The sequence below is a fragment of the Dipodomys merriami genome, unplaced genomic scaffold (assembly GCF_024711535.1).
Source record: "Dipodomys merriami isolate MVZ:Mamm:240054 unplaced genomic scaffold, mDipMer1.0.p SCAF_1, whole genome shotgun sequence".
NCBI lineage: Eukaryota > Metazoa > Chordata > Mammalia > Rodentia > Heteromyidae > Dipodomys > Dipodomys merriami.
In genome coordinates, this window is record NW_027202270.1 from 48,958,551 (window position 1) to 48,971,341 (window position 12,791).

The following is a 12,791-nucleotide window of genomic DNA, read 5'->3' on the forward strand; positions in this document are numbered from 1 at the left end:
CCAGGGCCTCATGCATGCACGGCAAACACTCTACCACTAGCCAACTTCCCAGCCCCAACATTAATTAATGTAAGATGCATAATATAAAAGTCAATACTGTATTTTTAATAGGCCACGATTTTCTTTATCTAAATAAATCAATCAAGCACAAGGGATAAACTTTACTCTTCCACTACTGAAGTTTCAGTTATATTAATAGAAATTAAGCTGTATTGTAGATGCCTATTTTCATTTCCTAGGTCAATTATGGCCTTATCCTCTCTTCTACTTAAGATTTATTATAAATATCACTCTTTTTCTTTGGTCTTTTTATGTACAGAGGGGTTACAGTTACATAAGTAAGGTAATGAGCACATTTCTTGTCAAACATTGTTACTCCTCCCTCATTTTCTCCCACTTTCTCTGTCCCCAACCCCCTTCCCCCCAACCCCAGGCAAATTGTAAAGTTCATTTCCAACATAGTGTCATAGATGGGTCTTCAATTTCTCCATGTGTCTGAAATCACATTTTTTCCTATCAGAAAATAATCAACAAAATATAAGACAAATAGTACTGTTTTACTTCTGGCAGAGATTTTTTTAGTAAAATGTTATCAGAAATTTGGAATATGTAAATAATTTTGTTTTCCAGTTTAGTAACACTTCTTTTGTTTCAGAGTAGTGGCTTCAATTCTTGAGAAAATTATCATTTTATACATTCCATGGGAAAACATGTTCACTGAATTAAAACTTAATATTTTAAAAGGCTCATGAAATATGAATAATGATAAACTTGAAAGCATCAAAAATATTTCAAATTTTGATCTTTCAAAACTTTATTAAATCCACAAATTCATCATTTATTCATAAATGTAATGAATTTAGTCTTTGGATTAAATTTTATATTTTATAGAAATAAACTTAGCTACAACTATTAATCAACAATGCTTTATGTTTTATAAAAAGAAGTTTTCTTGTAAAACTCTGAATATTAAAAACAAACTCCTTATAGATTCTGATAGTTGTTAAAACTAATCATTTAAACTTTCAGAGTATGAATGTACTGCTTTGCCTCCTTCTGATGTCTTACACTCAACACTAGGGGTGGCTGAGGTTTTCTGCATCTGTTTGGCATTGTAGAGTCAAAACGACCTTCTTATTCTATTTTTATATTTCTAGTATTTGTAAAAAAATATAATCACAGATGATGAGGAGGTGAATGTAATAATAATGATTGTGCTTAAGAGGTGAGATTTGAATATATTCAGAAACTCTCATTTAGCTTTTTCCCAGCAGCATAAAATTGCAACAGCTGTGTCAAAATGTGTATCAGACACTTAACTGATTTTTGTTTTCCTGTCACTTTTTCAAAGCATGTGCTTTTATGTAACAGTACTGAATAAAGCATGTTGTGTAGTGCTTGATAAGAATTTAGAAAGTAATAAATAAGTTATCATCACGTTGCCCTTTGTGTTTTGCATGTTTTATGCACATTTCTGGCTGACAGCTTTTGAACATTTATTGTATTTCAAATTTCCAGTCCAAATTTTTCAACTTGTAAAACTGAAACTGAGTAAACTGATGTCATGAATACCTAGGGTAAAATAAAAATTTGTCTTTAAATTTGTGTTTGTAATTTCCTAATCTTGGAAATCTTAAATACCTTTTCAAAAAAAAAAAGACCTCAAGTTTTAATTGATGAGGAGATAGACAGGGAGCATCATATTACAAAAATTAACACCAAATGTTCTGTCATATCAGATTTCTAACTAATAACAAACTATATATTTCTATTTTATATAGGATAATCTTGCTCCAACTTGGATGGGGTGGAGCGCTGGTTCCTCCCCTGAGCCCTTTATTATGGGTACTGTATTACCCCTTTTGCTACCTTTAATCCTTTCACTGTACCTTGTGTGTAGTGGGATGAGGGAGGGATTGGGGAGAGTATGATTTTTACCACAGTAGGGTCGATGCAGCATTTAATTCCAGAGCCACTATTTTCAATTGTCTTAAATTTCTTTTTGGAAATAAAAAACATTGATGAGTTTAACTTCTGTGGGATTTTTAACCCCCAAGAGGTTGATAGCTTTACTACATCTCACAGAATACATTGCGGTTATGTATAAATTGTGTTATCCATTTATGGGGAGATTATTTGATTGATAAGGGTGGGGAACCCTGGTATAGGGTGATTGTGTAAAACCATTTTAACTTTCGGGATTTAAAAGATATTGATTTTATTTGAGGCATTCATTCCTTGCCAGTCCACTAGTCTGGGTCTTGAAAATGGCCAGCTGCATACCACCAGTCAGTTTTTCATATGGTTGAGCAGATGCTAAGGTATCATATTCTAGGTTTCGTAAGACTGCTGTTAATTGTGATCATTCCATTTCTATTATACAAGTTCATAAAGGGTTATTGTCAAGATGAAACAAAAGAAAATATGTAATAAGAGTTGAACAAGAATACATGATTTGTGTTTAAAATGGAGAATTAAACCATTGGTTAGGGGAAAACCTACTTTTTGAATAATGCAGAATAGTGAATTTGAATTATACAGATAAAATAATAAAATCATGTCATGAGTATCAAGGCAATAATGCATAAACTCAACGTTATAGTAAGTCACTCACAACTAAAAACTTCTTAGATTCTTACAAAACATTGCAGTAGAAAGAAAAATAAAAAGAAATCTATATTTTCTTTACTCTTTAAATTTAAAAATATTGAGCAAGAGGGAAAGATTTTCTTTTGTGGGAGAAAAAAAATGAAAATTTTCTTCAGATAAATTGACATATCACTCAAAAACAAGTACAAATTTAGTAGTTACATTTTTTAAAAAATGACTACTGCTCTTCTCTATTCTCAAAAATATCTGATTTCTACTTTACCTACTTTTGATTTTTATTCACATAGCTCTCTTGTGTTTTTATTACACACATTAGAAGACATAGTAATATAGATGTGATGGTTCATTCAGACAATATTTTTGAATATTCTAACTAAACTTTAAAATATTAAGTTAAATGTTTGAATATCAACCTTATATTTCATGTCAACTTAATTTTTTAAAAAATCAAAAAAGAGCCCTAGACAAAAACCATTTCCCTAAGAAGTGGTTTGCTCAAGTAGAGAAACTCAATTGGACAAGGTTTTGGAAAAGGTCTGTGTGAAGGAACAAGCCCTGGTGTTAATTCATTAGGACAGTTCCTTTCTTTGACATCTTCCTTTATGGGACCTGAAACCTCGATTTGTTCTTTCCAATTTATTCAGACCAACTCTGCCAAGTACATTCCCCACATGGGAACTAATTATTGTGGTTCCCCAGAGATGCAAAGAGTTAACTATCTCCCTCTGCTGAACCACCAGATGAGTTGAGGCTCTTGGGAAAAGACCATCCTTTCTATGATCTTTTGCCAAGTTTAATGACATCTTAGATATGAATAGACTTTTTGTATAGTAAATTCTCCAGTATTTTGACAACTTTTTTTCAAAAATATCCTGAATAATAAAGTTCTGTAGAGCACTTTATTATTAAGCCATAATTGAACTTAATTTTAACTGAGAACAACCCATTTCAAAGAAAATTTCTCATATATATTACTTTACTCAAACCTTTTACTTGTGCTCAGCTACTGAATTACTCCTATCCCATAATTAACAGTTGAAAATTATGCTTTGGTCAACAAATTTTAAGCTAAGTTTTACTTTATTTATGTGTTCGTTCAGTCAATCATTTTTCTACTCCTATTGTCAAAGCTCTCTGACACATTCCTATAATTAAAACACTCAAAGCCCATGAGTCACAAATATATTTTTGCATTTCACATTTTAACAAAAAGAACATGATCTCTTTGGAACATAGGAATACAATGAACCCTAATACACAACAGTATGGTTACCTACTATGTGGGAGAGACCCTTAGGAGAAGAAATGAGGCAAATTGAAAAGAGAAGAGGTGCTACTTTTCTCTAGTCCACTTTCCAAGTTTAATTTTGATTTCAGATCCATCAAATACTAGAATTCTGACACTTCAAGTCAAAGGAAAAAGTTTTCACTTTTAGGAAGCTGAATTTGGAGGTGAGGAAAGAAAAACTACATGAACTGCAGATTTTAGGAAAAGAGAGTATTGCAGAAAGGGAGTGAGTGACACTGGACAAGAGATTTCAATTCTCCAGCAATTATACTAGCCCATAGTAATTCTGTTAGCAAGAGTAACAGGAAGTGTGGGTAGCCAGGGAAATTCAATTTAGACATGTAGATTGTGATGTGAAAATCAAGGTGTGGAAAAGATTCTGTAACCACTTGGGACTTGTTAAATAAGTAAAATATGGGACTTGGGAAAGATTAATTCATCTCACACATCCATATGAAAGAAAGGGAGAGTTAGAACAGTTTGATAATAGTACAGTTATGAAGGAAGGAAGGTCAGAACTAAGAAGAGAACAAGGATAAGCTAGCATGGAATGCGACATACGTGAGAAAGATTTTTGAAGGAAGAAGTGTGAAACTCACAAATCAGCATGAAAAGAAATTCTAAATGAGGCGATAGAGGTGAATGTATACCCTTTAATATGTATTCTGGGCACACAGTACAAATAGCATTTTCATTTGGATGTTAGAAAAAACACACAGCAAATGGAAATAAATAATAATTTGATGTCAGTTTTAAAATTTCATATCCAAGAGATCTGATTGTGTCCATACATTCAAGATATAGCAAGGACTTAGAGAAATGGAGGAGAACAATGGAAGAGGTGATATTGATTAAGATGCATTGTTCTCATTAATTGACATGTCGAATTTAAACCTCTGTAGAGCTTGTTAAAGACAATTTAACAAAATAAGTGAAAGGTTTATTTAATGAGCTTTATGAATAGAGATGGTAAAATCAGAACAGAGAGGTATGTGACCTTGGTCAAATTTATAGGCCACATAGTCCCTACCATCTGGTTCTCGATGATTCAAGGTGAATACATATTTTCATCTTCATGCCCCCATCTTTATCATTACTGGTTTCATGCTTTCCTTTGGTCCACTAATCACACTGTCTTGTATGCTCTGAAAGCTGAAAGGTTTTTACAGACTTCAAACAGGACTCCAAAGTATAAGGAATTAGCTCTCGTGTTTTTTTTATTTTTATTTTTTTTGAAGTAAGAAATAAAAAAACTTTCTTCTGAAAGTACACTGGCATCAACAGGCAAATAGAAGATATTTTGATGTCCCTTGTGGACTTTGAATCAGATTCTGGAGAATAATATAAACACACAGTTATTCTCAGCAATTAATATTCAAGGCGAGACACCATATGCTACTTTTGAGCACTTTAGTGTCTTGATTATCCCTCTTAAATTCTCATGAGCAGCTCCGTTGCGACTGTAGAGGAGGAGGGAAGGAAGGCCTGTAGTGATGTCAAATATGAAAACTCACATTTTTAATTTGTGAAGTTAAAAAAACAATAGGGGGTTAAAACCCTTTCCATAGGAGAAAAAGTAGAAAGTAATCTATCACAGAACCTTACGTGCATAATTGCATCAGATGTGAAAATTAGGTAAGACATCTCTCCTTTACGTATTTTACCAGGAAACTGATCACTGTTATGTTTCATTTAAAATAAGTTTATCAGATTAAACTCAGTAAATGAAACAACTGAAATGACTGGAGCTTGAAATAAACGATGTGATGATCTACTGAAATACATAATGCTAAATTGTCTTGCTTCTTATGCAAAACTATTATTAGTCATAGCAATGCATGGATGACTAAGGCCAAACTATATTAGGTATCTTATAATCTCTTTCTAATTTTACATTTTAGTCATGAATTTTAAAGTTTATTGGTCAAATCAAATTGTGCCCAAATGTGTTCAGTTTGTTCTTTAAAATGAGTTCATCATCTGCATAGGAGTTCCCACTTCACTTTATTCTAATAATACATATTCTTATTTCATCCGACAGAAATTTCCCCAAATTTTGCTTTTTCTCTTTATTCGTTTTCTCCCCTTTACCAAACTCCTTTTATTTCCCATTTCTTTGTTATATTATTTGGCCTATATTTGTTTTTCTAAGTGAATTGCTTAAGAAAGAATGGATTTAATTTTTTACGATTCTTATTTTAATTTGCTTTAAGAATATCCTAGGATAAATAGTCTTAATGGAAAAATTTGAACTTAAGGCTTAATAAGGGAATGTCTCTTCTTTTTTAACCAATAAGAATTCTGACTTTTCTTTTTTTTCCATTTGTGTATTAGGTGGTTGTGAATGCCCTTTTAGGAGCAATTCCATCCATCATGAATGTGCTTCTGGTTTGTCTTATATTCTGGCTAATTTTCAGCATCATGGGCGTAAATTTGTTTGCTGGCAAATTCTACCACTGTATTAATACAACCACTGGTGACATGTTTGAAATCAGCGAAGTGAATAATCATTCTGATTGCCTAAAACTAATAGAAAGAAATGAAACTGCCCGGTGGAAAAATGTGAAAGTAAACTTTGATAATGTAGGATTTGGGTATCTCTCTTTGCTGCAAGTTGTAAGTGAACACTATTTTTTTCTGAATTTTTCTTATTGTTCAGAATAATAACAAAGTAATGACTATATCTGTTATTTATTTGTTAAGAAGAAAGTATATTTTTTTCTGGTTCTGACTCACTACAAGTTTCTGAACTCAAGTGGAGACTTTAGTACATGTACAGATAGAGCCAATAGTGGCTGGATATTTCAATTCTTTCCATAGGCCTTTTTCTCCATTTTTACTCTTATTCTTTTTTTTCCAGATTACTTTCACTTCCCATATGAATGAGTTGATTGATTGTTAAATTGTAATTTTGCTATTACTTTTTTCTATTGCAATGGATATATGGTAACTGATCTGTAGAAATTAGCCGCTGCTTTGTTACATCCTTTTGGTGTAGAGGATAAGTAACAGTATTTAGCTTTGAGGGTTACTACCATACTAAGATTTAAATGATGCCTGAGAATATTTGAACCCAGAAATGAAACACAAGCACAGTTGTCTCTGGTCAATAGCCTTGCAATGGCATTATTGAACTTTTATCCCAACTATCATAGTAAGCCTCTAAGACTGGTTCTTTGTAACTTATGAAAGCACAAAGGATGTTATTCTTTTACATATTTTCATTTTATGCTATTTTCAGTTGAGGCTGCATCACAAGCAACCAAAAGATAAAAAGAATCATAGTTAAAATGCTGCACTCCCTTGTCTTCTGAAAATTCAGTTTTCAAAATAGAGTTGTATAAGCTGGTTGCTGGTGGCTCATGCCTGTAATCCTAGCTACTCAGGATGTTTAGCTCAGGAGGGCTGATGTTCCAGGGTCAACGGGGACAAAATAGGGGACCCTGTTTCAGCAAAAGGTCAGGCTGGAGACACAGTTCAAGTAATAGAGTTCCAGATGAGAAGAATTTTATAATTTCTATTTTTGTGAGTGCTTCTAAAGGGTGTTTTGAGACCAAAATCTATTTCTTATTCTTTTTAATGGCTCAACTAGAAGACTAAGCAAAAACACGCATACTTTTGAAAGCCCTCATATATTTCAGAGGTATCTTTACTATGGTTAACTTATAAATTTCTTCCAACCTTTTGGTTAGAAGTTCTTATTTTTCTCCTGGACATTTCTAATCTGCTACTAATCATGTCATTAAAATAAAATCAAACAAGAATGATTTCTTTAAATATTATATTTCCTTTGGCATTGATTCTAATCTTTTACTAATAATTACACTTGCAAATGTCACCAATCATATTATTTTCTCTAGAAAACTGAGGAAAGAACATTGAACTATTTTAAGCAATCCTTCAAAATGCTAAGTGACTCTTAAAAGTAGATTGTAAGTCCTGCACAAAGCTATTCAATAAATTCTGCTACTAAAGGAAAATAAAATGTCATTATACTTCTGCATAATCACCTTCCTGTTCATTAGTAATTCCATGGAAATGGTTCCTTTACCCACTGTTTTTCTGTCCCTTACCACATGTGTAATAGACTTATTCCATTTTGACCAGATACATTGACATGTCCAAAACCTCTCTCCATAATGCACAAAGTATTTCTATTTTCTATAGAACAATCAGGAGTTTCTGTTCTCATCCACACTCTACAAATATTAGTATTTCAGGAACAAAGATATACTATGATGAAGATGCTAGAAGCTGTGTTAGGTTCCCTCACTGCCTACAAAATAAATTATGTCCACAGAGTCCAAAATTCATATCCTAACAGAATACTATAAGCTATTAGACTTGGAGTCATGTGCAAAATGTTTTCTCTACTACTTTCCAGTTCTGATAGCTTATTCATACTCTTCAAGAATTATGATTTATGATTTTTGGCTGCTATAGATATCATCAGATATGTTTCAATTTATGTAGCTTTCCAAAAGTGCTCTACAGATTTTAATAGAAAGTCAAATGTCATGAATATCTTACTACCAAAGACCTGAAGTGTATATGACTTGGAGAATCTATAAAATGGCCATTTTGTTTAGTTTATGTCTAGTCCACAATCCATGTATAACTTTTTTAAAATTACCTTTCAAAATGCTCATTTAAAATATGTCAATAAGAATACTTACCAAGCATAAGTTCTTAATTATCTTCACTTCACAGTAAAACTTGCATGTCCTTTTTAATAGGCCACATTTAAGGGATGGATGGATATAATGTATGCAGCAGTGGATTCCAGGAATGTAAGTATTCCTTATAACCCATGTTTTATAATATTATTTTATAATCAGGTGCTTGATTTAATCTCAAAATGTATAATAGAAAAATGAAACCCTCAAGAAATAGCTAGGGGTACAAATATGACTCGTTAATATCTGAGTTATATAAATATTTACTGGACTTATTTCAAACAAAAGCATGAATTATTGTGAAAGCCAAACAAAAGTAACAGAAATCCATATATTTAATAATTGTTTAAATACAATTTAAGACTGGATTATCAATTTAAGATTTATAAAATAGACTACTCAATCTTAAAAATCAAAATAAATGTTATAATAATAGAGGGGCAAACATCTAAGTGAATAATTCTTTTTTTGTTAATGAATTCATTAAAACATAAACCATAATTTTACAATGTATTCTATATATAAATTTATATTACATTTGTAACTTTTTACTAATAATTTTTAAATTGCTGAGATTTATTAACTGAAGCCAATCAAATTTAACACATCATTGTTGTGCAAATAGTATAACTTTGGGTAATATATTCTACTCTCATAGAAAAACACCAAAAGAATTTCTGCATTCAAATATATTGTAATATTTTACAAAAGATTCTCCTTTGATAGGTGGAACTCCAGCCTAAGTATGAGGAAAGTCTTTACATGTATCTTTACTTTGTTATTTTCATCATCTTTGGGTCTTTCTTCACCTTGAACCTGTTTATTGGGGTCATCATAGATAATTTCAACCAGCAAAAGAAGAAGATAAGTATCTCTAATCTTTCATCTCTACTGAAATAAAAATATATATATACCTGATATGTTTGTTTTTTCCCACCAAAAGAGTACCTGAGTTGAGAAATCAAATGGAGGTATTACAAAGTCTGTTTCCTCCCTTTCTGGCATCTACTACCTATCTCTTTAAGGCAATAGAAAATTAGAAATAATTGCTCATAAAACTTCTCTCCTCCTTTTCCTTGGTCCATCTTTTGAAAGAGAATAATTAGAACTCATAAGAACAACAACAAAAAAGGCATGTGCCACTTTCTCATATGCTTTATCATTACAACTCTTCACTCTCTCTTACATGATATTTTCAGGGAAAAGATTATTTACTAGAAGTCAGAAAGGTGGGTGAGAATGGACAAAGGGAGGAAGAGGGGATTTGATCAGAGAATATTGTAGGTATGTAGTAAAATTTAATACTGAAATGCACTAGTATGCCCAATTGATTTATGTTAATCAAAAGTATCTTCAGAATCATTTCATAAAATTAGACACCAAATCTAAGATTCTTCTAGTGTTTATTTTTCACACCTATATTGGTTCCTTTTATAATGTCCATTCCTCTAATTTGATTGTAATTACTTAAATTATAACTTAACTTCATTATAACTAACTGTATCCGAGCTTTAACTGAAGCTTTTTTGTTCCATTTATTATTATCTTGAGTCTTCTTTTCTTGTTTCAATGACATCTGCACTTTATAGAAAGCATGGAAGGTAAATGATTGGTAGTAATGAATATTTATATGTTATAGTTTTATATTCAAATCATTTTGGCACATTCTTTCCCTTGACAGAAATGTTTCCTTATTCTGATAGGAGCATAAATTATCTTCACTTACCATACACATGCTATTATAAATTAACTGTCTTTGAGTGGGCTTATAATTAAAGTTACTTCTACTCTTTTATGATTTAAATAATAACTTGCCAAAATGTGTCAAAAAATTAATCTTTAGCTATCCTCCTAACTCCTCTAGTTTTCTTTCCATGCCTTTCTTTCAATCTTGACAGAGTTAAAGAAGCTTTGTATGACTAACTCCAAATTGTCTTGGGATGTACTTATATTTAACTGCTTGTTATGTTTGAAGAGAAAATCAAGCTTAACTCAGAAAGATAATGTAAATAGTGTATGGTTCTGACTATGTCTCTTTAAGCCAAATTTTATGACCCTTTGAATATTCTTAATTGAGCTCTTTATTTCTGGAAATTATTATCAATATAATAATAATCATCATCATCATGATTTTGAATAACTGAGAGTCCAATAAGAATACAAAAACTGCTGGGCGGGGGTGGTTCACGTTTATAATCTCAGCTATTCAGGATGATAAGATCTGAAGACTATGGTTCAATGCCAGCTTGGACAGAAAAGACTGTGAGATTCTTATTTCTAATTATCCCCCAAAATCTGGAAGTGAAGTGGTAAAGTACTAGTCTTGAGTACAAAAGCTTGGGGATGGCTCCCAGGCCCTGAATTCAAGTCCAATGACCAGCACAAAAAAAAAAAGTAGGGGGTAACTACAAAATATATTTTTAATTTAAATTGTATTGCAAAGGGGATAGACAGAGGGGTTACAAAGAACTTTTAATGTTGATGTTTCAGACTTTTGAAATTCCAGTAGTAATCATGCTAAGTGGCTAAAAATTGCATTTCCTTTTCACACTATTTCTTCTCTATTGTAACACTAAAAATATGGACAAATGAACACAGTTTTAATCAGTTTTGATTTTTCTTTTCTATACTTTGGAGGTCAAGATATCTTTATGACAGAAGAACAGAAGAAATATTATAATGCAATGAAAAAATTAGGATCGAAAAAGCCACAAAAGCCTATACCTCGACCAGGAGTAAGAAATATCAAATGATTTGGAAAAATATACTTAAAATATTGTATGTATTTTCTCCTAGAAGAGTAATCAGATATGATTTCCATCAGAAAATTTTATTCCACTTTTAGGCTATCGTAATTCATGCTTCCATGATAATGATTGAAAACTTGAAACCAACACAATCATAGGGAAACACAGGGATAGACCTTTATCTACAAAAGCAGAATCTAGAACTACACAATCAAAATCCATACGATGTGGCCAAAGGAAAAAGGCAATATGACATACACAAGAAAGTTATCCACCTCCATTACAGTTATCCCTGTAATGACAGGGATATGGGTAAACCTTTAGTAGAAGCTTAAAAAAATGAAATTTTCTGCTAGAGTTGGAGATGCATGAACAATGATCAAGATGAATAATACATACAAACTCATACACTGAATTGATACCCCTTTGTGCAACAATTTTAAAATAAGTAAAAATGTCTGCTTTTTAAATGTCCAAGTTCCCAGAATAAATACGTAGTATTTGCTCAACACACAAAAAAAGAAATGGATAAAAGGTCAAGTGAAATAATACCTTACTTCCAAGAATTGTTTCCATAAAAGTATGGAGTGTTTTTGAGGAAGAGAGATTTCCAGTACCTACTCCTCATATGTATAGCTATAACATAGAATTTACTATTGCTTGTAGAAGTTGGGGTCAGTAATTATAATTTGTGACTATAAATAACAATAATCATATTTCCATGATAAGCTTAACAAACTGAACATGGAAGGAACTTAACCTACTCTAATAATTTTATGAGCTTTAAACTATTCATAAAGTGTGCCAGAGAACAGAGTACCATGAACAGAGTATTGTTTCATGTTAGTCAAATATTTCCTTCTTGAGAATAAAATGAAATATATGTATATATAAATGTAAATAGAAATTAGTCAATTCTATAAAGAAAACAACGTAAGAGGGTTAGCATATTTGAATTCTTCAGGGCCTTGGAAATAAATAGATGATGGTCAAAAGTGTCTGGCAGTGACAGACTGGGCATCCAGAATTAGAGATACATGAAAAGCACAGAAATTTTATTATATCGAACAAGAGATCTATCCCAGCCTGATAATCCTTGTAGAAGTTCAGAACTTTGTGTCTGAAAATGTAGCATATGGTATTTAATGAGAGAATATAAAAATACAAGATTTAATATGTCCTGAAAATTCCATGAATAGAATATCAATGTTAAATCAAAATATTAAAATAGCTTCATGGTCATGGGCTTCATGGGAAAAGTAAGCTCTCTTACCTTTTCAAAACTTTGATGTTGATGTGCATTGTGTACCTCCAGCAGAAGTAAACAGAATGCAGCATTTCTCTCTATTTAAAAATAGAGAGAGAGAGATGGCTGTTACAAGGAATACACATTAGTAAACTGCAATTTAGATAACGAAATTTTCAATATCATCATACTAGACTTGATCTCTTAGAAAAGTCAGCAACAAT

General features: G+C 31.7%; 1 protein-coding gene across 2 annotated transcripts in view; it reads left to right on the top strand.

Moving 5' to 3' along the window:
* Scn1a (sodium voltage-gated channel alpha subunit 1) overlaps positions 1-12,791 on the top strand; it is a 129,846-nt gene that overhangs the window by 111,405 nt on the left and 5,650 nt on the right. For both annotated transcript variants that reach the window (XM_070021632.1, XM_070021642.1), the window contains exons 23-26: positions 6,233-6,514; positions 8,635-8,688; positions 9,301-9,438; positions 11,205-11,309. In XM_070021632.1, the coding sequence (XP_069877733.1) occupies positions 6,233-6,514; positions 8,635-8,688; positions 9,301-9,438; positions 11,205-11,309 (579 nt within the window). The remainder of the gene's footprint in view (positions 1-6,232; positions 6,515-8,634; positions 8,689-9,300; positions 9,439-11,204; positions 11,310-12,791) is intronic.